The following is a 26272-nucleotide window of genomic DNA, read 5'->3' as shown; positions in this document are numbered from 1 at the left end:
TGCAATTGAGGAGTAATTGCTTTTCATTCAAAGTGCTCATAGATTGAATGGCTCACTGCTTAAGCTAATACATCTTTGTTTTCTTTTTTCCTCTCCAGTTCTCTATCTCTCTCCAGTTCTCTCTCTCCAGTTCTCTCTCTCTCTCCAGTTCTCTCTCTCTCCAGTTCTGTCTCTTTCTCTCTCTCTCTCTCTCTCTCTCTCTCTCTCTCTCTCTCTGAGTGTGTGTATGTGTGTGTGTGTAGGCTATAGAATAACCTTGACTTCTATTCTTCAGCAACATTCATTACTTTTTTATTTTGAAACAAAGTCTCTCACTGGGACCAGGGGCCTTCTGGATAATCCAGGCTGGTCACCCAGCTAGCCTCAGGAATCCGGGCTCTGCCACCCAGCGCTTACACGACACACATGCACGTCCACGTCCAGCTGTTTAATTTTGTAATTTTGAGTAGGTTCTGAGGATCAAGCTTCATGCATTCAGTTTACAGACTGAGCTATCTTTTAACCTCTTCTTTTAACTCTCAGAGTGAGAATGTGTAGAGCAAAGTTCACTGTGAAAATGGAAACACCTTTCCGTTGGGATTTCAAGAGAGGGTTTCCAAGTTCAAACAGGCTTTAGCTGAAGTCCTCTTAACCCTTGTATGGAATGGCTAACCCAGCTCCTTAAAAGGGTGTACTGTTCCGGTCTCCTGTCCCCCAGGAGGCACCCACTTGGGTTGATGGTGTTATTAGAGGCCTGTATGCTCAGAGAGAAAGGAGGTCAGCGGCAGGAGCAGACATCAGTCTCTGGGATCTAAAAAACCAACAAGAATCTTAGTAAACATTTTTTTTCCAGAGAAAGAAAATAAGTACTTGGAGTTTGGATTGTGCATGGAAGTCCCCAAAGCATTTAGTCACAATGTCAAAAGAGAACCATAGCTATGAGGGGTTCCTTGATGTCCACACAGCAGATACCCTTCAGAAACACACACAGGCAAGCACTGGCTTCTCCTGCCTCTTCAGCCTGTGTGCTCAGCCCGCAGACCACACACTTCTGCCGGAGGTCAGCCACTGCCACGGGCAGAAGAAGGGAGAAGAAGGCCTTGGTAAATCTTACTTCTCATCCTGGCTCTGCTATCAGCAATGGTAACGCTGAAATTATTCAGGTTCTCTGACTCATCAACAAAAATTAAGATTATGTAACACTTTGTTGAGGCAGGCAGGGACCATGCTCTTTTTATTGATTATTATACAACAAACCATTCCAGAATTGGGCAGAGCATGCCTGTGTTACTATGTTTGTGTGTGTGTGTGTGTGTGTGTGTGTGTGTGTGTGTGTGTGTGTGTGTCTGTGTGTTGACAGTTCAGGAAGCATAGCTGCTATAGCTTGCCTGAATTCTGCTGTGTCAGAAACTCAGCTGAGAACTCAAACCCTGAGTGGCAGAAAGCCAAAATCACCCAGACCCCTGTTCCTTTGTGTCTGGCACCTGAGCCTAAATGGCACTGCTGACTCCAGTGTGACTTAACAGCTTCACCATGGGGTCTCATCCAGGTCTCACAAAAGTGGTGGCCTGTAGGTGAATGGACTTCTCTCATAGCAACAGGAATGCTCTGCCCTGCCCTGCCCTGCCCTGCCCTGCCCTGCCCTGCCCTGCCCTGCCCTGCCCTGCCCTCAGCACCCCTCCCACCGCTGGAGTATTATCTCAACATAGGCAACTGAGGAGAAACCCAACCTTGCTGCAGCCCACCCAAAATTATGTATTCTACTGTGCCCTGGAAGCCCTGAAAATGTGTTTCTATCACAGAGCACACTAGACCATCTTCTTACCAGAGGACAAAACTGGTTTCGGGATGGTGAAGGGTACCCCATGGGATCGGGCAGAAGCTCATGCTAGCTGGCCCCATGTCTCTGGTAGCTTTCTCACCTTGCACATACTGTCCCCCTAAGTCCCTTTCTGCTGGGAGTTCTTTCGCTATTAGTCATGTGGTCATACTCCTTGGTGACCCCACCTGGGAAAATCCCTGAATGTATCATGAGCCGCAGGTGGTGCCTTCCTAGCTCTGCTCTTTGAACCATGAACTCTGGGACAATTCCGGGGGCTCACGGGAAGTCCAAGTGAAGTTGGATTGTTGTTTGTAATCTGAAGGCTCCTAAGAAATCCTACAGAAGTCATTGGGTGCTCCCTGGGAAAGGTGCGTGAGAAAAGTTCTAATACATGACCTACGTACAATGGCTTGGATTGCTAGCCTAAGACAGAGTAAAGGGTAGTGAGGGACCAGGTGCGCTTCTGATACAGCTACTAATGACAATCTGCTAAGTGTGTGATGACTCACTGGTTAGAGTGTCTACTGCTCTTGCAGAGGACCTGGCTGGATTCAGTTCCCAGCACCCCCATGGTCATGGCCATTTGAACTTCAGTTCCCTGGGATCCACGGCTTCTTCGGAGTTCTGCCGACTCCTGCACAAACATGGTGCACTGCATTCATACATACACAGAAAATAAAAATTTTAAAGGAAATTAAAAGCACAAAACTAACCAAACCAAAAAAAAAAAATCGAAGACTTACTATAAAGAAAACATACTGAAGCATTATTTGAATACTTTAAGTGAGCTAGTACTATTTAAAAATCAGTCTTGATTTAACACTTATAACATGGCTATTAGAGATGGCAAATAAGATGCTGGTGACCTCTTGAGCTCACCCTTTCATAATCCTTTGCTCACTTGTGACCCACTGCCTGATCAAAAGCAATATAAGGAAGGAAGCGTATGTTTGGACTCATAGTCTAAGATGATGCCGTCCATAACAGCCAGGAAGGATTGGCAGCTAGCTGCTGGAGGCAGCTGCCGAGGTTACAGACGTTACACCTGCAGTCAGGAAACAGAGAAGACAGGAAATGGACGGGGCTGTAAGACCCCCAGGTCCGACCTTCTACACACTTCCTACAGTAGGGCTCTAATTCTTAAAGAATCCATGGGCTGGAGAGGCGGTGTCATGCTGAGGAAAGTTGGCCACTCTTGCAGAGGATCTGAGTTTGAATCCAGCCTCCCACACTGGTAAGCTCACAGCCATCAGTGGCCATAGCTCTCCGGGATCTGACCCATCTTCCACCCTGTCTCTGTCAGCTTCGGCACGTGTATGACACAGGTACGAACATACACATAAAACCACTCACATACTCACACACACTCTTCCATAATAGATTCCTCAGCTGGATATCCTGAATCTAGAGCACAGTGCCTATAGAGGACACTTCCCATTCAATGACCTCTTTATTCTTCCTCTGTCCTAGGCCCAGGTATGATAGCTAGGACTCAATCCCAGGAGCCCATGACATCAGAGAGCAGCCAGACTGACCCTGGCAGGTGACATTTGAAAGTTTGTTTCATGAGAGGAAATGTTTTAACCTTCAAATATCCTTAATAAAGGCAAATGACAACTCAAAGCCTTGAAGATCCTGGATCTATGACAAGGGAGGCGTCCCTTGATTGGTGACAACAGACAACAAAACAGGGAACGAGGTCAGAGGAGAGTGAGTAAGAAGTCAGGAAGGGGCCATTTCTTCAACACCTGTCCCAACCTCCACCAAGGAGCAAGCCAGTCTGACATCCGCTGCTCTCTCTTGCTCAGCGGCCCTTCAGTGGTACTGTATTAATCAGGATTTTTTTTCTATCCCTATAACAAACAATAACCATCACTATAAACAGAAATATTTTTTGCTTTTGGAAGTTCATGGTCAGTGAAGCTCCACAGCTAGCTTTTGGTCATGTGTTTGTCACAGCAATACATTAACCCTTTATACCACATGACCTTTGGATGGCCTTCAAGATGTAAATGATAACTGACATCCTGAAGATTACGCAAGGAGACAAACGTCCTTCATGAGCAGACCTCTGTACCAATCTGTCTTGTTTTCTCTCATTCTCCCTTCAACCTCTTGTTTTACCATTGTTCTTGAGTAGTGGTTTGGTTTTGGTTTTTGAGAAAGTCTCTCTCTCTCTCTCTCTCTCTCTCTCTCTCTCTCTCTCTCTCTCTCTTTCTCTCTTTCTCCCCCCCCCCCTTCTTTCTCTGTCTCTCCATCTCCATAGTCGTAGCTGCCCTGGAATTTGCTGTGTAAACCATTCTGGCCTTGAACTCATAGAGCTCCTCCTGCTTCTGACTGTCCAATGCTGAGATTAAAAGGGTGTGTGCCACCATTCGCTGACAAACCTACCATTGTTTTTGAATATGTATGCAGACACCCACCTTTCTGGCCATGCCAGAGTAAAGTGGAGCAATCACAGATCAAAGCACATTGGTTGCAATAAAGTCATTTACCTGTTGCATGAGCAAGCCCAAGCCTAGGGTAAAGCTTTGATTACAGAGGCCGCTTGGCTACAGGAAGAGTCCAGCCAAGGTCTTATGAGGGCTGGAGAGGCTGTGGGCATCACTTCATGGCGCAGATCCTCTAGACCAGTCTCATGGGTGTTGACTCACTTCCAACATCACAGGCTTCTCACTGTTGTCCATCAAGATGCCGACTTTGAACACCACATGCCTTGTGAATTCAAGTTTTTCAGTCAGAATATAGCAGTTACATCTCTACTTCTTCTTCAGAGCATACCTCACATTCTCCACACCAGCGCCCCACCTCTAGAATGAATTTCAGGTTTCCTTGATTCTTGAGATCTCTCCAGAACTTTGCCAGACATCTTGCCTGGATTCATTTATTCATCCACCCATTCATTTCACAACTGCAATATCAAGATCTTAAGAGCTCACCCTTCCAGTCAGGGGTGGTGGCTTGTGCTTTTATTCTCAGCACATGGGAGGCAGACGTAGATTAGTACTTATTCTAACTGAATCTCAAGAGTTGTATGGGTCAAGTTCCCAGGATAGATTGGACGGTCAGGAAGCTAGAATCCCAGCCTTACCTTATAAGACACTTATGTGTCTCAATCTGGGAGATTTATCTATGTCCCATGATGCTTTGATTGATAGTTATGAGAGAACACAACATTGCTATATCTGTTTAGTGTAGGCTAGTGTTAATTTGTGTAGAAGAGCAGTGTGTGCTTTCATGAGGAACGGACGTTAACGTGAGGTTAGAGTAGACTAGCCACTCTATGTGATAGAAAACCCAGCCAGGTTAACATCATTAGAATGTGTTGATTCACGCAGCTAGGATGATCATAAGCTGAGCAGTCTTTAGGTCTGATCCAAAAGCCCCTGGCATCTTCAAGTCTCATTTTGCTATAGATTTCTGAGTTTCTCTCGTTTGTGGTTTGTCCTCATCCCCAGGCTGGTTTCCCTCATGAAGCTAGGCAGGACCTCTGCGGGGGTGGGGGTGAAGGGGAAGTCCGTACCTCCTTCTTTACTTCAAGGTAGAGGAGATTACTTTTATACCAAATTTCAATGAACCCCCAAAGTTCCCCTGTGATTCTTAGTGTCTGGCACATCATCACCTCTAAATCAGAAGAAAGGTGGGCTATCCTAACATGAGCCTGATAGCCCATTTCCAGAGAGGGAAGGTTAAACAAATGCTTGAGGGCCACCAGAATGTCACTGCCAAGAAGAGCAAGCAGTCTGTTTGAGTTGTATTGCATGCTCACCCTGGTTGTCCTATGAGACCTTGGCAACAGTGTGCACTGGAAGGGAGGAATTCACAGGTTGGGTGGAATGAATTTACCCACGAGATAATTATAGTCTGGGAATGGAACCCGGTAAGTGACCAATAAAAGTAATATTGTGTGATAAATCAGTATCGAGAAAAACAGAAATGTGGGGCTTGGAAGGACCTGGGCTTGCATCCAAGTTCTGCAACGCACCAGTTGTGGAGCCTTAGACACGATTCGCTGGTAGTGGATGCCTATAAAAGCACTTCATAATCATGGCCAATTCAGCTACACATAAAACAAAACCAGCCTGGAAACAGTCCAACTATGAGATAGTCATTTACCTCATGTTAGAGAACTCAGAGCGGACACGGAAAGGTTCTTGACATTGTTGAGAACCAAGACGACTCTTCTGATGCTGGTGTCCTTTTCTACCTTTTCATGGCCTAGCTCTTCATGTTTGCTTGCTGGTTAGAGCATCATTACCTCTACATGCAGACACGCTCAGAACCCTGAAGAGGAAGCCCTACTTGTGTTACGAAGAGCAGTGAGACTGTCATAAACTACTTTTGTCTTGTCTGCCTACCCACCCCACAGCCTCGGCAAATTTCCTGTTTGGCTAGAACAGTACCACATGCCCACGTCTTGAACTTTAGACCGCAAGCTAGTAAAACAGCAAGGCGGACACAGAGGAATAGATGTTCCTTCTCTTGATGTTGCAGGGAGAATGCTTTCTTTCCTGAGGGTTATATGTGTGATTGTACAAAGGAGGCCTGCAAACAGGATCCAAAAAGGATCTGGGACAGATGGTTTATAAAGTGTGCATGGCCTTTTTGTGACATCATCCTGTAAAGACCCAGATATGAGAACCACCCACTTTATAGCACTTTACAGCAAGGTGAGATTATCTTCTTTCTGTGTGGCTCTTCCTGGTTGCTTTCCTGGTGTCGTTTTAGAACAAATGTCTCCTGTATCCTCTAAGGTGATGTTTATACAACCATCAAAAGCAACCATGAATCTTTCTATCCGCAGCCACTCACCCATACAGCCACATCCACATCCCAGATCTATTGTGCAAGCATCTGAAGAAGAGACAGGTGGTCCATACCATCACCCTATATTGGCTGGTTTTGTGTGTCAACTTGACACAAGCTGGAGTTATCACAGAGAAAGGAGCCTCCCTTGAAAAAATGCCTCCATGAGATCCAGCTGTAAAGCATTTTCTCAATTAGTGGTCAAGGGTGGGGGGCCTATTGTGGGTGGTGCCATCCCTGGGCTGGTAGTTCTGGGTCCCATAAGAAAGAAAGCTGAGCAAGTCAGTAAGTAACATCTCTCAATTGCTTCTGCATCAGCTCCTGCTTCCAGACCTGTGTGAGTTCCAGTCCCGACCTCCTTTGGTGATGAACAGCAATATGGGAGTGTAAGCTGAATAAATCCTTTCCTTCCCAATTTGCCTCTTGGTCATGATGTTTGTGCGGGAATAGAAACCCTGACTAAGACATACGCCCTACACAGGCTTCCCAAAGGGAAACTCTTATAAAGATGCCGCCGACCAGGATCATACCTTAGAGTGACTCCATAATTGAAGACAAATAACTAGTATGTCCTTCTGTGTCCTGCAGGGTGTGTGTGTGTGTGTGTGTGTGTGTGTGTGTGTGTGTGTGTGTGTGTGTATGTGTGTGTATGTGTGTTTGGTGTATGTAAGAGAGGTGAGGGGTATGGCTCATGAGCCCATTCATGTGCAGAGGCCATCAGGCATCCTGATCACTACTCTCCACATAATTCCCTTGAGACAGGATCTCTCACTGGGTGTAGGCACTGACCTGTCTGAGAGTTCTAGAGATCTTCTTGCCTCCATATCCCACCCATCCATTCGCTGGTATTTCAGGGACTCCTACACCCACACCAATGCTCTTACACAGTGCTCAGGTCTAAGTGCAGGTGCTCATACATGCAATGTGCATGCTCTTACCCACCAAGTCATATTCTCAGCATCAAGGAAAATACCTTAAAGGGCGTGGCTGTTATCATGAGAGAAGTGAATGCATTTCACTGGGGGCAGAGATGAAGAAAGAGTGGCATAGTACAGGCATCCGTGAAACAAGTCACATAGAACATTACCCAGTAAGTGCAAATAGCATGCTGTTGTAATGTCTTTCAAAACATTGTTTGATGTGTGGAGGCAGTGTGATAAGGAGAGACGTCAAAGGTGACTTTCCCAAGCAACTTCCTCTAGACTCTCAGAGGCTGGTAGGATCTGATAGCCCGTTAGGTACAGAACGATTAACTGGGAGAGGTTGGGTGGCTTTTATTATAACGTGGAGGTAAGTATTTACAGTAGCAATTCTAAGCACTAAGCAATGGGTTCATTGTCAACTTCAGAAAGAGGCAGCCTTTGAAATGCCCGAAGGCCCAAGTGGCACATGCCTGTCAGTGAGCCTGCAGGTTAATCATTGCTATCCCCTTGAGACATGCACAAGTCCTTACGAAAGAACAGGAATCCCGCTGTACCTTCTTCACCCCTGACACACCAACGCCCAAGTGTTTCATTTCCAAATAGTCCTTGCAGTTGCTCTCAGCATATAGAGAGCTATTTGGCACCAAGCAAAGCCAAGGTCAGCTTGCCATGAAGCGTATGATTGGGTATGGTGAGTGGGAGATGCTAAAAATGAAGGACTAGAGGTCTCTCTAAATTGTGCTGCCAGGCAACATCTAGAGGGCAAAGTCTCAGATGGAATTTGGCCACATGTGTCAGTGTTTATTGATAAGCCAGCACTGAAACAACCTCTGCTATAAACAAAATTGAAGACCCACGCTTGCCCATTGCGCATGCCCTGACTCACTCTTGCCCATTGCGCATGCTCTGACCCACTCTTGCTCATCGCGCATGCACGGACCCACTCTTGCCATTGTACCTTCTGGCAGGAGCTACGCAAAGCCTGACACTGTTTTAGCCTTTTGCTAAACAGTGTTTGTTTCTTTCTTTTTTATTGATATGTCCCGATGTGTAGCACTGTTTATTTGAAGTACACATTAAATATGGTGCTTTAAAAGGTTATTATCATCATTTATGTCAAGACTTAAGTCACCCCAGAGACAAATCTCTGGGTGTGTCTGTGAGGACTGTCTTGACTAGGTTTACAGAGATGTGGGTGGCACTATTCTCTGGTCGGGGGCCCTGGACTGTGTACAGATGTTGAACAGAGCACCGGCGTTCATCACTGTCTACCTCTGGATGGTGGATGCCATATGACCAACCTCTTCAGGCTCCTGCTGCCATGCCCTTCCTGAGGTGATGAACCATCCTCAGATGGTTAGACAAAAAAAAAAAAAAAAAAAAAAACACTTGCTTCCTTCAGTTCATCACCAGGTCATTTATCATAGCAAATTAACAGTAATTAATACAGTTACTACTCTTATTTATCTGATATCAACTGAAGTTATCTGTCTTGATAAAGACTTTTAAGTCCACACATTTGTATATTTGGCTTTGTATTTTGCAAAATCAAAAGTTACAATGGTTTGTTGTGATTCAATTGATAACTGGTGACTGATTAAATATTTGACTTCTGAGGTTTGTAATGTAGTTCAGTTGATAAATCCTCCTAATGTTCAAAGGAGAATGAAATCCACTCTTCCTATGAGTTGGAAAAATAAAGCTTTTGTCTTGGAATTGTTTTTAGGGGTTAAGAATAAGAGATGGATGTTTTTACAGCATGAAACTTATTCTCTACAAACAGATGAACTCAGCTTGTACCGTCCTTACTCTCCATACACAGCTTCAGTTTCAGTATTTCAGCAACAAGTTCCTGGTGCTAGGTACACTCCAGGCCAATATTACCACCCTCATTTGATAACCAGGTTCGGTGGCTTCATTTCCAAAATCCACCGCCTTTAGAGATAAGAGTTTCCACTCCTGACTGTTAAAATGTTTTACAGATCGAACCAACCTAGATGGGGACTTACTAAGTTCAGACACAAGAAACTAAAGATCTAATAGACACAGTCCCTGCCACAGATGGGCTGAGATGGCTCAGTCAGTAAATGTGCCCTAAAAACACAGGGCCTGAGTTCAAGCCCCAGTTCATACCCAAAGCCAGATGTGGTGGTGCCTTTCTGTAGTCCCAACACTGAGGAGGTGAAGACAGAGAGATCCCTGGGGCTCTCTGAACAGACATCCTACTTGATGAGTTCCAGACCAGTATGAGACTGTAAAATAACCAGAGAACAAGCCAAAGTTAAAAGTAAGAAAGGAAGGAATAAGGGAAGGAGGGAAAGAAGGAGGGAAAGAAGGCAAGCAGGCAGGACGAAAGGCAAGAAGGAGGGAAGGAGAGAAGGGAGGAGGGAGGGAAGAAGGAAGAAGAAAGGATAGAAGGAAAGAAGGAAAAAAAGGGGGAGAAAGAAAAGAAGAAAGGAAGGGCGATGTCTCCAAAGAAGCACTGAAGTTGTCCTCTGGCCTGGATACATATGTGCACACATGTGCACATGTACTCCCACACTCACCTGCACACAGACAGACACATAAAGGCTGTCACAGATGAGTGAGGAAGACCACACTGTGGCTGGGGTGGTGTAGCAGATGGCAGAGTTATTTGGAGCCTGAGCCACAGTGCTGGCGCTGCCTTTATCCAGTTTCCTATGAGTCAGTTCCCTTGCTGATGTAGTGGCTCGTGTGTTTGAACATGTAGTTGCCAGATGATGGCACAATTTGGGGTTGGTGGGAGGATGTTGGCAAAGGTACTGCCTACTGAAGGCAATGTCACCAAGGTCACACGCTCCACTTCCAGGTGGCCGTATCTGCTTGGTGTTTGCAGTTAAGGACGTGATCTCTTGGCTTCCCACCTGCTACCATGCCTCCTCCATCTTGATGGACTCTGCCTCCCAACCACCCCGGAACTAAAAGCCCCAACAAACGCTTCCTCCATACTTGCATTGGCCATGTGTCATATCAGAAACAGAACAGTAACTATGACAGTATTTGGTCGTAGATCACTGGTAACAATACTTATCATCATCTGCGGGACCCTTTGGAGGTTGTCTTCTGCAATATGTCCCCTCTGTCACCCCACATCTCAGATGCCAGATTCTCCCAGACTGAGTGTCATACCTCCTGTTCACTTCAGTTGAGAAGTCTGTTGTCTTTCCTGGTTCATACAGTAGGACTTTGGCCTACACATGGTCCTCATTTCTTTTCTTACTTTATTTTATTTTGTTTTGTTTTGAGTTTCTCTGTGTAGCCCTGGCTGTCCTGAAACTCATTCTGTAGACCAAGCTGGCCTTGAACTCACAGAGATCTGTCTGTTTCTGTCTCCAGAGTGCTGGGGTTAAAGGTATGTGCCATCACTTGTTTGCTTAACAGGATCTTATTTCCTCAGATGCACATTTCAGACTTCCTCTTTGCTTGTTTAATTTTTATTTGTGTGTGTGTGTGTGTGTGTGTGTGTGTGTGTGTGTGTGTATGTGTGTGTTACCCAGAGAGGCCTGAAGAGGGTGTCAGACTTCTGGAGCTTGCGTTGAAGATGGCTGTGAGTGGAATGATGTGGGTACTGGAAACTGATTTCTGATGCTCTGTAGGAGCAGCCCATGCTCTTAAAGCCGCACCATCTCTCCAGCCTCCCACGTCTCAGACTTCCTGATGACGGGTCTGGTCATCTACCTGCTCATTTCCAATTGATCAAAATCCCTGTCAGGTACTTTCATTCACTTAAAAAACAAAAACAAAAACAAAAACAAAACAAAACAGCAAAACAAACAAACAGACAGACAGACATTGAGACCATTCTTAGGTGTTAGGATTTTCATAGAAGGGCTGGAGAGATGGCTCAGCTGTTACCGTTGCCTCGTGCTCTTCTAGGGAACCCGCCTTCAGTCCTCAGCACACTTATCACCTGTAAGTCGAGCCCCATGAGATCTGGTGCTTTCTTCTGACCTCCATGGACACCTGCACTCACACAGAATAGCCCTCTACACACATCACACTTAAATAAAAATAAATCTTAAAAAAACTGGTAGGTCACAGCATGTACATGTTTGTGCATTTACACAGTAACAATGTAAGAATGAGCAGACAATGTTCTCTCAGTTTTATTTGGGTTTCTTTACTTCAGGTAGAACTAACAGCTCATATATTAGTCATGCCTCTCATAATCTGTGACCTGAACTGTGACTATCTAGCTGTTCCCCTTCCTTCTGGTAATTTCTGGGCCTACAAAGTTCAATGTGGCGTCTTTCCTCATGCCCCACAAGTCTTAATTTACTTTCTGTTGCTGACAAAACATCAAACAAAGTCAACTTGGGGATATAAGTTTCATTTGGCTTAACGTCCCAATTATAGTCCATCATTGGAGGAAGTCAGCCTAGGAACTGAAGTTAGGGTAGAGACAAGAGCCACAGAGAAACACTGCTTTGGCTTGCTCAGCTTACCTTCTTATGAAAGCTAGTACTACATGCCTAGGGCTGGCACTGCACATGGCAGCATACCAAACATTAGTCAAGAAAATTCCCGGCAGACGTGGCCACATATCAATCAGATGGGAGCGATTCCTCAGACGAAGTTCCTTCTTCCAAAAGTGACTCTAGTTTGGGTCAAACTGACAAACACTAAGGGGAACAATGCAGGGGAAATGAGTTGGCTGCTCAGTGTGCTCACCCAGTTCTCAGCTTGGACTGTGTCTGAATCGGGTGGTCTCAGGATATTTAGAATTCATACCTGGTGATTGGTTTCTGGTCGAGAAGATCTCTTACAGACAGGTGAAAAGCCAGCCCACCTAGAGTAATGGATGGTCAACATGACTGTGTCAAGAAGCACTCAGCTATGAACGAAAAATAAATATGTTCTCCTTTTAAATCATCTGTCCTTCAGGTAGTCTGTCACAGCAATGAGAATGCAGTCAACAAACCCAGAGTCAAGAAGAGAGAAAACAGAAAACTAGGCTTCCTCCCATCTGGCCTTGTGAGAGCCACTATCTCAGGAAATTAAGAAATTAAGAAAGGATGAACTAATGTCCCTTTAAGAAGGAGTTGACAAACTCCTGTGATATCCACAGTGAGATAAGTGTTGGCTTCCACACAGTGTTGTTAAATGTGACCTTTTGGGGTTTCATTCTTGAAGGGAGGATGCAATATCTCTAATTGTCCTATCCTCCTCTGAGTGTGTTTCACGGTTGGTACAGAAGGGCTAGGAGCAAATGATACCTTTTGTTTTGTTTTGTTTTGTTTTGTTTTGTTTTGTTTTGAGATGGTGTCATTGTGTATCATAGGCTAGCTTCAAAATCATATCCTTCTGCCGCTGGGATTATAGGCCAAGGCCATGACACCTGGCCAAGCTGGAGGGAAGTCATGGCAGAGGGGAAGTGAAGCCATTGGTCACTTGGCATCCACAGTCAGGAAGCAGAGAGAGATGAAGGTTGATGCTAGCTAGCCCAGCTTCTCCTTTTCTTCAGTCTAGGCCTCCAGCTCACTTACATTTAAGGCCTCTTCACTGAAGTGCTCTGGCAACATCCTCCCAGATACACCCAGAGGCCATCCCAACTCCCACCGAGGTGATATTGAAGAATAGCCATCCAACAAGAGCAGCCACATTATCGGTCAAGGAGACAAGATTGAAAGACTCCTCAAGCAACAGAGACACCATGGGAATCCACAGTGGAGGGTGATGCCATTGGATGATGGGTGGGAGTCTTCCCTGTTGCTAAGATAAAATATCATGACCAAGGGCTGCAAAGGAACCATGGCTGCAACCTGAGAGCATGGTTGCAGGAGCAGGAAGCTGAGAGCTCTCATCTTAACCCATGCACAGGAAGAATAGAGAGGAAGCTGGAAATAGCTTGAGGCTTTTAGCCTCAAAACCTGTCCTCATTGATGCGCTTCCTAAACGTCTTTAAACCGCCAACTGTGGACCTAGTGTTCAATTGCCAGAGACCGTAGAGGGCATTCTCAACCAAACCACCCTAACCAGTGACACACAGGAAGTAGCAAGAGGAGAGGACAGCTTTGATCACTCTGGTGGTGTTTTAAAATCATATAGCTACTAGTCCTGAGTCAAGAATGGAATCTGAGAATGCAATGACCACGTCTACTGAGTAACACCCAAGTTATGGCAGGAAAGCTGTTTGAACTTCACCAGTGGCACCAGGGCAACAAAGGAAAGATGCCTGAGCACTTGGAGCCCAGATGGCGTGTGACAGGAGCCTGGTACCCTCTTGAAGAGGAGGGGATGGCAACTGGAGTGTCACCTGGAGGGGCATCCACGGTATTGAGAAAAGATGAATGAGGTCTTAGGACACACCTTAGTGTGCAGTGCGGGGTGCCGTGGTGTGTCAAGCTCTAGTCTCTTTCCTTGAGATACAGTTAGTCTTTCTGGGTAGATGAGACTCTAGAGGGAGCTTCTTCTCAAGGCCGTCTAAAGGCAGATAAGTGGGATCCAGGAAAGCCTTGCCTGCATTTGTGTTTTTGGGGATCTTCAACTCAGCAAGGGGTAAACCAAAGCCATGTACTTTGGGGTGCCCTTCCCTGAACTTTCTGAGTAGATTTTGAGAGCACGGTATCCAGAGCCAGGGAGGCTCGGTTTGGGCCTGGACTCTATCCTACTGGCTATGCCAAGCGTTTAATCTCACTAATCCTCAAATTCTTCATCTGTAACAGGAAGATTAGCCTAGCACTTGCTTGCAAATGTTAGCCATGATTTTCTGTCAGGTTAGAGCTAGGTTCATCTTTAGTTTTTTCTGTAAGGCTTATCTGCAGTTTCCATTTTCCTACAATTAACATACACTGTGTTTGTAGAGTGTTATGCTTTTCCAAAAAGAATATGCTAATACTTTATGTAAACATGCACAACTGCAGCCTATTAATAGCTGAGAAGAAGGGCAAACAAGACGATGGATTGGGACAATAGATACAGCCATTTTCCCTCCAGTAAAAACAGAAGACATACACCGGGGGACACAAAGTAGAAATCTAAGGGGGAAAAGAATGTTTTGTGATTTCTCAAAAGTAAATGAAGATCTTAAGGCAGTCCTTGTTAGGATGGGTCAAAAATAGGAAATACATGAAATGCAGGCAAGGTGGCTCAGTGGAGTCGGGGGAGCTTGCTGCCAAGGCTGGAGACCTGAGTTCAATCCCTTGGCAGAAAGGGTTGGAGAGAGACCTGACTCTACTAGGCTTTCTCTCTCTCACACACACATGGACACACATGCCCATGCTCACACAACACACATACACACTTGAGCACATGTACACACTGTCATACACACACACTAAATTAAATAATTAATTAAAATAAACATAAAGCCACAAACTACTTTTGAAAAAAAAAAAACAAAACCACCCAACCCTGATGTCCACTTTTATTCTTTCTCTCCTTCCTCCTTGGGGAGAGCATGCATGTCTCATGGTGCAAGTTGTGGATGCCAAAGGACAACTTGCAGAGTCAGTTGTCTCCCACCACCATGGTGGGCACCAGGGATTGAACTCAGGTCTCCAGGCTTAGCTCCAGGCCCCTCTACTCTCTGAGCCATCTTGCCAGCCCCATAATTTACACATAATTTAGATTATTTATTATTTTGGGCACAAAAATTACGATAACCAAAGTTTAAAATGGTATGAAACAGTGCCCCCTTTCCCCCTTTTTGGTATTTTGAGATAAGAGTCTCATTCTGTAACCTAGGCTGGCCTGGATCAGGTTGCCTCAAATGTGCTACCATCCTAGCATCTTAGTGTCTCCAGTTGTGGGAGTAACTGACAAGAACCACCACACCCAGCTCACATAAAATCTCTGTTGAGGCCATCAGACTTGCCTTTTGTAAGCATCCCAGAGAAAGGGCAGACTCCTTGCAAGTTTTAAGTCTTTTCAATATTGAACATTGTTTCAGAGAATCTGCTTGCCATGCACATGGGGTTAAGATGCTGTGATCTCGCTGTGAATTTTAGATATTGTTTGCATTTCCCGATGCCGAGTAGAGCCCCCTTCCTTTCCAGGGCTGACTGGGTTAGATCAGCAGTGTGAAAGGCCAACACAGATGCTGTCAGTTTAGAAGTGTGATATGAGACTTGGTGCTCCACTAAGGCACTAGATGCTTGGACTTAGCCTCGAGTACAAAGCATGTTGTTAGCACAGCTGTAGTCTTTGTGTGTGTGTGTGTGTGTGTGTGTGTGTGTGTTAGACAAGTTCTCCAGTGGCTGGTCTGAGACTTACCAAGTGGGCTAGCTTGGAGAGCCAGCAAGCCCCAGGGTCTGTTTGCCTCCTTCTTCTCCTAGAGCTAGAATTCCGAGCTGGTGCCTAAAGGCCTGGCTTCATTCCTGTAGCGTCTGGGCTCAGCTCAGGCTTTCCTGCTTGCAAGGCAAATACTTCATCGTAGATGGTCTTTGCTATTTTGTGGGTTCCTTTTTTTCTATCATTTATCCACGCCCCCAATTTTACCCCCTATCAGTAGGATAGAAGAGAGGGGAATTTATGAATCTAATTTCTTTCTTCTTTTTTTCTTCTTTGTTTGTAACTGGTCTTTGCTACTTTGTGAATTATTTTTCCCACCCTTCCCTTCCCCCACTTCACCCCTGTAACTAGATAAGAGAGAAAGAAGGATGAGAGAGAGAGAGAGAGAGAGAGAGAGAGAGAGAGAGAGGAAGAGAGGAGGGAGGGGAAGAGGAAGGGAGGGAGGGAGGGAGGGGGAGAGAGGGAGGAAGGGAGGGAGGGAAGGGGAGAGAGAGAGAGACAGAGAGAGAGAGACAGAGAGGGAGAGGGAGAGGGGAGGAGGGAGGGGAAGAGGGAGAGAGGGAGGGGAAGAGGAAGGGAGAGAGAGAGAGAGAGAGGGAGAGAGAGAGAGAGAGAGAGAAAGAGAGAGAGAGAGAGAGATCTGAATCTAATTTCTTTCTTCTTGTTTCTTCTTTGAGCACAGCTACTCACAGACCTCAACCAACCTCCTGAAGGATCACCAACCACCAACCACACCTCTTCGGACTCTAGCATTTATATATCCTATGAAAAGTTCCCAGAATTCCAAACATCATTCAATTGCAGAAACTATAGGCAGCTACCAAAACCACACGCCTCTGCTAGAGCACAAGGCAAATCATAGTCAGCTGCTGTGGACAGTCCCAACTCCCCACATCTGGGATTAAAACAAAAACATATTCTTATAATATTTCTGTGTTTATTTCAATAAACCAAATCTCCAGAATTCTCACTACACTTTATCAACTGTGCTGTCGCTCCAGGCTCCTTGGGATGGTTGGGACCTTTACTTGTTTTAGCACACACAGAGAAGACAGCACATCTGTCACAGATAGAGAACTTGGACAAACTTAGGGGAAATTAAGAAGACAGAAGGCAGCAGGTTCATTTCTCCTTTCTCAGAAAGGGAAGCAGCACTGGCAGAAAGCTCATCTATTCATATCTCTGTCGGGTTACATAATGCTCTCCTCAGAATTATGAAATCACTAGGTCCCTGAGGTCACTCGTCCTCTGAGTCCTTGTTACCTCATGTGCTCACTTAGCCAACACATGCCTGACTGCAGACCTGAGACCTGTTTAGTACATGGATTCAGTAGTAAGGAAAGATAGGTGTATAGTGCCTGCCCTCAAGATCTTTGAAGTTGAAGGAGACATGAGATTGGGAGTCAGTGAGAAACATTATGAAACCCAGATATCATAAATGTTGTAAAAGGTCTCGACATGGTGGATGAACACCTGTAACCTCAGCAGTTGGGAGACTTAGGCAGGAGCGTCCAGAGTTCAAAGCCAGCCTCGGCTACCTGGCAAGTTTGAGGTCAGCAATGTACATGAGACTCCATCTGAAACAAACAAACAGACAGAATGAAAAACAGGCATAACATGAAATAAGCACCTAGGGACAATCATATGGAGCCATGCTTACATGTGTACATGCAGCACACACACACACAAACACTAACACATGCACGCACGCACGCGCACATGCACACAAACAGCTGGTACAGATGTGTCTGAAACCCCAGAGCTGAGAAGGCAGAGACAGGAGGATCTTTGGGGTTTGCTGGTCACCCAGTCTAGGTAATCTTGCATCCCCAGGATCAGTGGGAGACTCAAAATCTACTCTACACAGATCTACTCAGACAGGTGAGTCAATCAGGCCAGAGGAGGTCACGGGGGGGGGGGGGGGGGGGAGTCGGGGCTCTACAGGGGCAGGCCCTGGGAATGCAGAACAGGCTCTGAGCAGAGCAGGGCTGTGTGGGGATGGGGACTCTGGAGCAGGTGCAAGGGTTTGCTTCCTACTAGCTCCTCGAGCTCGGTGATGCTATTCAATGATAGTGACAGAGCTTGCACTTTAAAAATGCCTTCAGCTCAGATCTCAGGCACTGAGTGGAAGCACCCAGAGTGACCCTGCCTGTGGATGAGTGACCTGCAAGACAAATGCTCAAGGGATGGCAGTAGCCTGAGAGAAGACCACCCCAGAAGGAAGATGGGGAATCCGACTTTGAACTCAGCCTGTCTCCCTCACTAACACGGTATAAGTGCACGACTGCATGTGCGCTGAGCAGCGCGCACCCTCCTACTGTCTATCCATGCATTCTCTCACCAGATGCACGAGACAAGAACTCTTTGGATAAAAGATGACCTTTTCCTAGAAGGTGCATCCAGAAGCAGTGTTTGGTGCTGAATCAAAAACTCAGAAATCCAATTTTAACAAATTTACCCTCAGCATATGTGCATGAGCTCACACTCAGATGTGCACATACATATACACACACCCCCACACATACATACAGAGCTGGCACAGATGCATCTGAACCCCCAGTACTGGTGAAGCAGAGACAGGAGGATGTCTGGGTTGGTGACTAGCTGGTCTAGCTCATCTTCCATCTCCAGGATCAGTGGGAAGCTCATTTGAGGCAGGGAACTAGAGAGGCCGCTCTGAGATGCAGAACATGTGCAGTTTCTACAGAGACCCAGAGTCAGTTCCCGGCACTCACATAGTCACCTCCTGGATGCGTGGCTTGTGCCGCCTTGGGTGACCCGAGTTCCAGAAGGTTCTATGTCCTTTTATAGCTTCTGCAACAGGCATGCACATGATGCACATACAGACATGAAAGCAAGGTACTCACACATACAGTAAAATGAACCCTTAAAAACAAATCAGGCAGCTAGGCAGTGGTGGCACACGCCTTTAATCCCAGCACTTGGAAGGCAGAGGCAGGCAGGCAGATTTCTGAGTTCGAGGCCAGCCTAGTCTACAGAGTGAGTTCCAGGACAGCCAGGTCTATACAGAGAAACCCTGTCTCAAAAACCAAAAAAACAAAAAAACAAAAACAAAAAAACAGGCCGTGCTGCACACAGACAGGCGCACGCGCGCACGCACACACACACACTGTAGAGATTGTCTCTGGAAAACATGGTCACCCCAGAAAGAATGGAAATTTTGATGGGTCTTCCTACTGATAGCCTTTCTACCTCCAGCCAAGTATTTTCTCTCCTTACTCGAATTATCTTATCGAAGAGCGATCATTGAAAAGCAGACTCCACCACCAAAGACACTTTTTTTTGTTGTTTTTTGGGTTTTTGTTTGTTTGTTTGTTTGTTTTCCCAGACAGTATAGCTTTGGCTGCCCTGGAACTCACTCTGTATAATAGGCTGGCCCTGAACTCACAGAGACCCGCCCACGTGTGCCATCATCGTCTGGCCCCAAACATACTTTAATTTCTTTAGTTTCTTAGAGGCAACACCCTGAAAATATCAGCCCTACCTTGATCACAGAGCTTCACCCAGCAAACCACGCCCAGGAAACGGTCCTTCCAATGGGAGGCTCTACCCAGGTGCTCATTAGACATGCAGACACTCTGGGTTCAGACCTACTGAACCAGAACCTGCAGGTTAGCTAAATTCACAACCCAACGTGATTAATACGCACATTAAACTCTGAGACAAACTCCTGGATTTTGTTCCACAGTAAAAAACAGTCCTTTACAACGTGATCACACATGCATGTACATAAAACTGAAACTAAGCTCTAGTGAAGAAGTGCTTACCTTTATTTTATTAGGGGAAGCAACGTGTTCGGGACTCTGAAGCTACATTTCAGAGCTCTCTCCTGGGTCTCAATGGAATTATGAAGCCCCTGGGAGTAATGCCTAGAAGGTGTGGGGGTGCCTGGAGGTGTATCAAGGAAAGTGGTTTACACCACTTTCGAGCTTGTTTTGCGAAAAGTGCGCTTAGTCACTTCTGAGTTTGAACTTGGAGCCCAGACTTGGCGGGGTGGGGGTTGCGTGGGAGCGCTGGGAGTGGGCAGCTAAAAGTTTGTAGAGTCCAGGCAAGGTCCAATCCAGCGGCCTTGATTGGCGGCCGGAGGAAGGCGAGGGCTGGAAGCTGGAGGAGAGGGCCGGAGCTGGAAGGCTCTCCGGCGGCGAGAGGTCCTGCCCAGCTGTTGGCGAGGAGTTTCCTGTTTCCCTCTCGGCGCCCGGGTAAAGTTGATGAGTGAGTCACTCGCGCGCACCGACCGACGACACCCCCCGCGCGCGCACACGCTCGCCTGGGGGACGGAGCCCCAGCCTCCTGCTCAGCTCTCCTCGGCCGCCGGGGGCCTCCTCCGGGCCTCCGAGCTCCGGGGATCGCCGGCCACATCTGGCCCGCATCCTGAGAGGGCGAGGAGTAAAGGCGCAGCCCGGGGTCCCCGAGGCTCGGTTCGTGGCGCACCAGGGGCCGGTCTATGACGAGCGACGGGGGCTGCCATGGGTCGGGGGCTGCTCCGGGGCCTGTGGCCGCTGCATATCGTCCTGTGGACGCGCATCGCCAGCACGATCCCGCCGCACGTTCCCAAGTCGGGTGAGTGAGTGGCCAGGGCGCGACCCTGGGGGTTCACTGGGGCTCCCCGCTCCTCCTCCAGCCCCCAGGGCAGCGATTGACAGTCGGCCGCGGGACCCGGTGCGAGAGCGGAAACGGGAAGTTTGTAGCGGCCCGAGTCGGTTCAGGCCCGCGGGGATCCGGGCAAGATCTCTCGCAAAAGAGCAGGACAGTCCACTTGCAGGGGACTTGGGGACGCTCCTGACCCCCTTTGTGCGCGCACGAAAGGCCAGGTCGGCCGCGAGGGGCCTGGAGCCCCGGAAAGGGAAGTTTAAGAAGTTGGAACTTGGAGGAGCATCGGCAGGGGACTGGACGCCCAGCTGCTGCACACCTGGGCCGCTTACTGCCCTAGACACCGCGACTGAGCCAGACTCTCAGTCCTCAGCTTTGCCATCTCGGGAGGGATTCTGGGCCGTGACTCACTGGATACAAGTTAGAGAAGAGAACTGATCTCTATCCTCGCTGATTCCTGGCCTGCCGGGATGAGGACCCAGTGAGGGTGGTCAGGTTGATGGCTGAGAAAAATCTAGTGCATGCCTACTAAGTGATGGACTATAGGGATGCTGCCTGGAATGAAAGATCTCAGCAGCTACTATTCAATGGAAACACCTAACCCAGGTTGTCCTCCAGGTCCCATCGCAGGGGTTAGTTAAGGGAGAAAAGCAGGCTCTAGGGCTCCTTCCTAAGGGTTTGCTTGGAAAGTTTAAAATCTGGCATTTTAACTCTAAAGTTAGAGTTAGGGCCACGATCTGGGCAAGTCACATGACTCTGGGCCTCAGTTTTCCCTACTGTACAATGCAGTGGTTCAGTTTGTGAAAGTTTACACTCTTTTCATCACTGGCTTTCCATGACCTTCCCTAGTAACTAAGAGGATGGCCAGGGTCGATTTGGGGTGAAATGCAGAGATTGCGGTGGCCGTGTGTGTGTGTGTGTGTGTGTGTGTGTGTGTGTGTGTGTGTGTGTTGGGGAGCGCGGAAGTAGGGTGCAAGAGAGCTCGTTGCAGACATCGGTAGTTGAGGTGATTTAAGAGTTTTGGATCGTGTTGCAAACAGCAGTGGACCATTTCAGAAGGGAAGAGCCACACAAAGGGAAACAGCAAAAATCCTAACAGGTTTTAGTCCTGTTGCTTCATAAAGTCCGCGTTCGTGTCGTTGGTTTCCATTGAAGTGCAGTTCCAGAAAGGTCAACTGTCTCTCATGTTAACCCAGGCCCTTAAAGCTGGCTTGGGAGATTTAGCTCAGTGGCTAAGAGTGTTTGCTGTGCAAGCTTGAGGACGTGAGTTCAAATCCCGAGGGCCCATATGCAAAGTTGGGTGTGGTTCTTTGCCAGCCCAGCACTAGTGAGAGAAGACTGGAAACCCTTTGGAAATTGCTCGATGCCAGGTTAGCTCTAGGTTCGGAGAGAGACTCAAAGAGAGTGATAGAGACTCATGGAGAGTGACAGAGGACCCCTGGTCTCCTCCTCTGCCCCTTCCTGTGCTCACAAACCCTACCCCAAGCACATATAGACACACACAAGAAAAAAAAATTAAAAGAAAAAAAAAACCCTGCTGGGTTTTGCTGAAGACCATCAGAAAGAATATCCTTCCCTTTGTGTACATAAAACGTTTGCTTTAGCTCGAGAAGAACCGAAGTCCAGAGGCCCCAGTTTGAGTTTTGTTTACAAGATTAAGATTTGTGATTTTCGAATTCCAGGCTTTGTAGCTTGTGAGTCATATTTATGCACAGTTTTAAACAATTAGCTGACTGACTTGGTGGATCTTTTTAATTTGGGCTTTAAATAGTTTTATAAGACGGAGAGGGCTTTTTTTTTTTTTTTTTAACATTTTATGGAATTGCCATTCCAGGATGTTTGGACAGTTCGTTTTGAGTTGTACCTATGTGGTCAAAGTTTTTAAAGATGGTTTTAAGTGGGAAGACAGCTCCTAGGGAAAGGGCGCGTGGAAGGACACTTGGAATTCCACTGGCCTTCTCAGTTTCCACAGAGGGGAAAGGTGTAGAGATTTGTCCTGACAGAGTGGTAAATTGTGAGGCAGTTTCTCAAGATACCTTAATGCAATAGACAAAGGGAAGGAACAAGATTCTTTACAAAGTCCCAGTCAGTCCAAGACAAACACATGTCTTATGCGTACCAGCCTGACAGATGAGCAAGCGATTTCAGCGTAAGAGAAATTTACACTAAAAAAAAAAAAATTATTTTAAACTTTTGTCCTCATGTTTCTCTGGGGGTTCTGTGCATGAGCCACGCAATAGGGTGGGCGTACACTTGGGTGCTCATGAGCCCTGTAATACGGTGGGCGTACACTTGGGTGCTCAAGAGTGTGGAGGTCAGAGATGACATTGGGTGCTCATGGGTGTGGAGGGAGAAGGTTGGCATTGGGTGTCTTCTTCAGTTGCCCCACTTCATTTACCAAGGCAGGCTTCTTAGATGGTGCCGGGATTCTAGCTGAACCCAGGATGCACTGTGTGGGTTTGTCCTGCTAGCTAGCTTGCCGTGTAGACCCCCCCAGTGTCTGCCTCCTGGGTGCTGGCACTAGAGGAGACCAGTACATCCTCCTGGCTACTTATGTGGGTGCTGGGATCTGATTCCAGGTCCCTACACATGCATGGCAAGTGAGCTGAGACGTCTCCTCAGCTGACAAGAAATATACTTAGACAACTTCTAATTTAAAGATTGATTGATTGATTGTGTGTGTGTGTATGCATGTGTGTGTGTGTGTGTGCGCGCAAGATCCTGTGTGGAAGAAATCAAGGGAAAACTATGGTACTATGGTAGTTGGTCCTCTTCCTCTGCCATGCGACACCCAAAGACTCTGCTCTTGGAGCTTACCTGCTGAGTCCTCCTGCAGGCCTCGCAAATTAAAATACTTGTTTTTGATGTAGCATGTTCACGCTTCTAAGTGCTCAAGGATAAGGAGTGAGTCTGAGGGGAAAATGTACTCTGGATGCATCAGACTTCAAAAAATATGATTTTGACTTTTTAGATGCCTACGGAAGAGTCCTCACAGAGGACTAGACCTTGGCCCTAGTGTCACAGGGACCACGGAGCCCTATAGGTTCTTTAAGGATGTCCTTACACCTATCCAGGTCCTGGACCAAAAATCTTTAGTCCTTTAATCCTTTGGACCTACTCTCCCCTCCCCCACATAAGGTGCATTTTCAGCCCCAGGGCACTTCCTTTAATGACATCTTGTTTTTAACAAGTGGATTATGCAGAAAATGCTAACCAGGGCTACAATTTTCGGCCTCTGTTTTGATATAGCACCCCACATTGAGGACTCCTTTTTAAATGCCCACCTTCCCCAGGTCCTCAGTGGCCTCCCTACCTCCTGTTTCATTCAGTTTCTGCCCTAAACCGGACTTTACAGTTTTCCTTACATTGATGAATAACTATTTAAAAATTTAGGTTTTATTTATTTCATTGTGTGGCAGCTGTGGATGTATGTAGGAGACTGTCGCGTGTGCAGGGACCTGAGCAGGCTGGAAAGCGTTGGATCCTCTGGAGCTGGGGTCACAGATGGTTGTAAGCAACCCAGTGTAGATAGATGTTGGGAACCGAATTCAGGTCCTCTGCCCCTGGGAACAATTCTATTTTCCCAATCAATAACGGAAACTTCTGAATGCTATCTCCCAAACTGCCTTACTATTCTTCCTTCTCAAGGGTATTTACTAAATGGGGATGTATAGACTGAGAGGAAGCTACCCCAGATGAGTGCAGCAGAGTTGTTGTCACTTTGTTTCTTTGAGCTCCCGAATCGTGTCACAGACAGAGCACAGGACACGCTGGGGATTCGAACACTGTTAGGTCCTGTTTGGTTGCTCTAGTCCCGTCGCCCCCCCCCATACCCTAACCCCATGCTTTGCTGAATGCACAAGAGGGGGTTCACATTGGATGTTTCCTTCTCAGTGCCTCTGCGTGAGTTTCTCCTTGCTGAGTTCTTACCTTGCCATCTCTGCCTGGTTGTATTTCAGCCCTAGACGATCCACAGTTCTCCTTCACTCTTCTTATGCAAACTGGACCAAAGCGTGTCCAGCCCGTCTTTCTGTTGGATGGGCCAGGGTAGAGTGAGAGCCACACACTGAAGATCAGGGTGTCTTGGATTACAGTCCCACCTCTCCCTCGCTGGCTGGGCAGCCTAGAATTCCTTGGCTCTCACTGGATAATGTGTGGGAAGACAGAATAAAGTAATGCCTTCAGGTGCCTCATCCCAGGCCCCACAGGCGGCTCTGGATGTCTCTCTCAGTCACACCTGACAAACCTCCTCACCTATACCATTCTTTCTGACTTTGTGTCTTACCAAGGCTGAGAGCAGCAGTTCTCAAGCTGTGAGTGGAGAACCCGCCTGGCCAGAGACGTGGATCTTATATCCTGCATTGTCAGATATTTACTGATTCATATCAGTGGCAAATTTACAATTAAGAAGTAGCAATGGAATACTTTTATGGTGTGTATGTGTGTGTGTCGGGGGGGGGGGGGTCACCATAGCACGAGGAACTGTATTAAAGGGTCACAGCATTAGGATGTTGTCAACCACTAGGGCCTCCCGGGCCTCAATTCAGGAAGCTGGTCCTCTCTGGAACCTCTCTCTGGATCACCTATCTGACTAATTTTTCTCATCTTTAAAGACCTTCCTTGGGCCTCGTAAGGAAACCTGCTTTGAACATGTCAGGTGAGCCAAGCGCCCCCTCCTCTGTCCTCTCTCAGCTCCGAGCACAGCAAGCAGTGATTTTTGTGTGATTCCCGAGTTCATTGAGCCTCGTTAGCTGCTCCAGGGCAAGCAGGATCTGTCAGTCAGAGGCTGGTCTCCAGGGCTGCCCCGGGACGACAGCTCATTCTCCGAGCTGTACCAGCTCCCTTCATCCTGCTGGGGCTAGTGTGAGTGTGACTGCTGCACAGGCTTACATACCCAGGAGGGCCCCTGCTGTGTTGGGTATTTGGTCCTGAGTGGTCAGAGCATCTGAATTAACTTGGCTATTGGTTTGCTCTTGCAGCACCTGCGGTTGGACTCAGGCCTTGGTATATCTCCATCTCTCTCTTACTTTTGTAGCAGGACTTAAGTCCCCTGGGGCAAAGCTGCCCTCAGCCTGCACTGCTTTTGCCTCAGCCTTTAATAGCCAGGCCTTGGGGTCTGTACCTGTGCCTCGGGGTCCCGCTTTGGCTATTTCTATGCTATGACATTGATGCCTATATTCTGACCAAAGATAGAAAAAGATGTTTTGACTTTAGCGAGGTTTTCACCTACAAAATTACCCTGCAAATGCTAGCGCTCTCTCTCTCTCTCTCTCTCTCTCTCTCTCTCATCTTCCTCCTTTCCCCCTCCTCCTCCTCCATTTTCTCAAACATTGTAGAAAGGAAACAATAATTACAAAATACAATGTTGAATTTATACACAGGTTTTGTCACGTTTTGCTGTTTGTTTGTTTGTTCGTTTGCTTTTGAAGAACATAGAATCAACAAGGTTTTATTCTGTGATCTAGAATATAGACCAGGCTGGCCTCACACTTGTAGTAATCCTCCTGCCTTAGCCTCTCAAGTTCTGCTCCTCCAGCATGAGCCACCACACCCATCTTGAATCGAATGTTTATGTTTCCTACCCACCTAGGCTTTATGTTTTGGTTTCTGAGCAGTGCATCTAAGGGAAGTATGTGCATCCGAAATTGGCTGTCTATCACAGAGCATCCTGGGGATTATTTAGGTCAGATGCAAACCACCAAGGCATTTCAAAATAGGCTATGCGAAACTGTACTTCCTGACCCTGGCTCGGCATATTCAGCCAAGTGCTATATAAAAGTTTAACCCTGACCCTCTGCAAGGTTTTGCATTCTGCTCCTGTGGATCTTTGGATGGCGGACGCTATAGTTTTCAGAACCAGCCCAGAGATGAGCAGTAA

General features: G+C 47.0%; 1 protein-coding gene and 2 long non-coding RNA genes across 6 annotated transcripts in view; 1 reads left to right on the top strand and 2 right to left on the bottom strand.

Annotated features, from left to right (window-relative positions):
- Positions 1 to 421: 421 nt before the first annotated feature.
- Positions 422 to 6128, bottom strand: Gm4668 (predicted gene 4668). Its single transcript, NR_152204.1, has 4 exons — positions 5918 to 6128; positions 4297 to 4516; positions 2311 to 2453; positions 422 to 790 (listed from the first exon to the last, which is right to left on the bottom strand). It is a non-coding gene; the product is annotated as a predicted gene 4668 (long non-coding RNA).
- A 10572-nt stretch (positions 6129 to 16700) lies between these two features.
- Gm40582 lies at positions 16701 to 19664 on the bottom strand. Of its 3 annotated transcripts, none has more exons than XR_871320.3 (3): positions 19572 to 19664; positions 19289 to 19397; positions 16701 to 18597 (listed from the first exon to the last, which is right to left on the bottom strand). It is a non-coding gene; the product is annotated as a predicted gene, 40582 (long non-coding RNA). The 3 variants fall into 3 exon arrangements; XR_871319.3 differs by having other exon boundaries at positions 19289 to 19394; positions 19572 to 19663; XR_871321.1 differs by having other exon boundaries at positions 16701 to 17360; positions 19289 to 19394; positions 19572 to 19663.
- A 280-nt stretch (positions 19665 to 19944) lies between these two features.
- The window catches only part of Tgfbr2 (transforming growth factor, beta receptor II), an 87669-nt gene continuing 81341 nt past the window's right edge, over positions 19945 to 26272 (top strand). For both annotated transcript variants that reach the window (NM_029575.3, NM_009371.3), the window contains exon 1: positions 19945 to 20364. In NM_029575.3, the coding sequence (NP_083851.3) occupies positions 20271 to 20364 (94 nt within the window). In that variant the 5' untranslated portion in view covers positions 19945 to 20270. The remainder of the gene's footprint in view (positions 20365 to 26272) is intronic.

Source organism: Mus musculus, chromosome 9, assembly GCF_000001635.26.
Source record: "Mus musculus strain C57BL/6J chromosome 9, GRCm38.p6 C57BL/6J".
NCBI lineage: Eukaryota > Metazoa > Chordata > Mammalia > Rodentia > Muridae > Mus > Mus musculus.
This window is presented reverse-complemented; position numbering and strand designations above follow the sequence as displayed.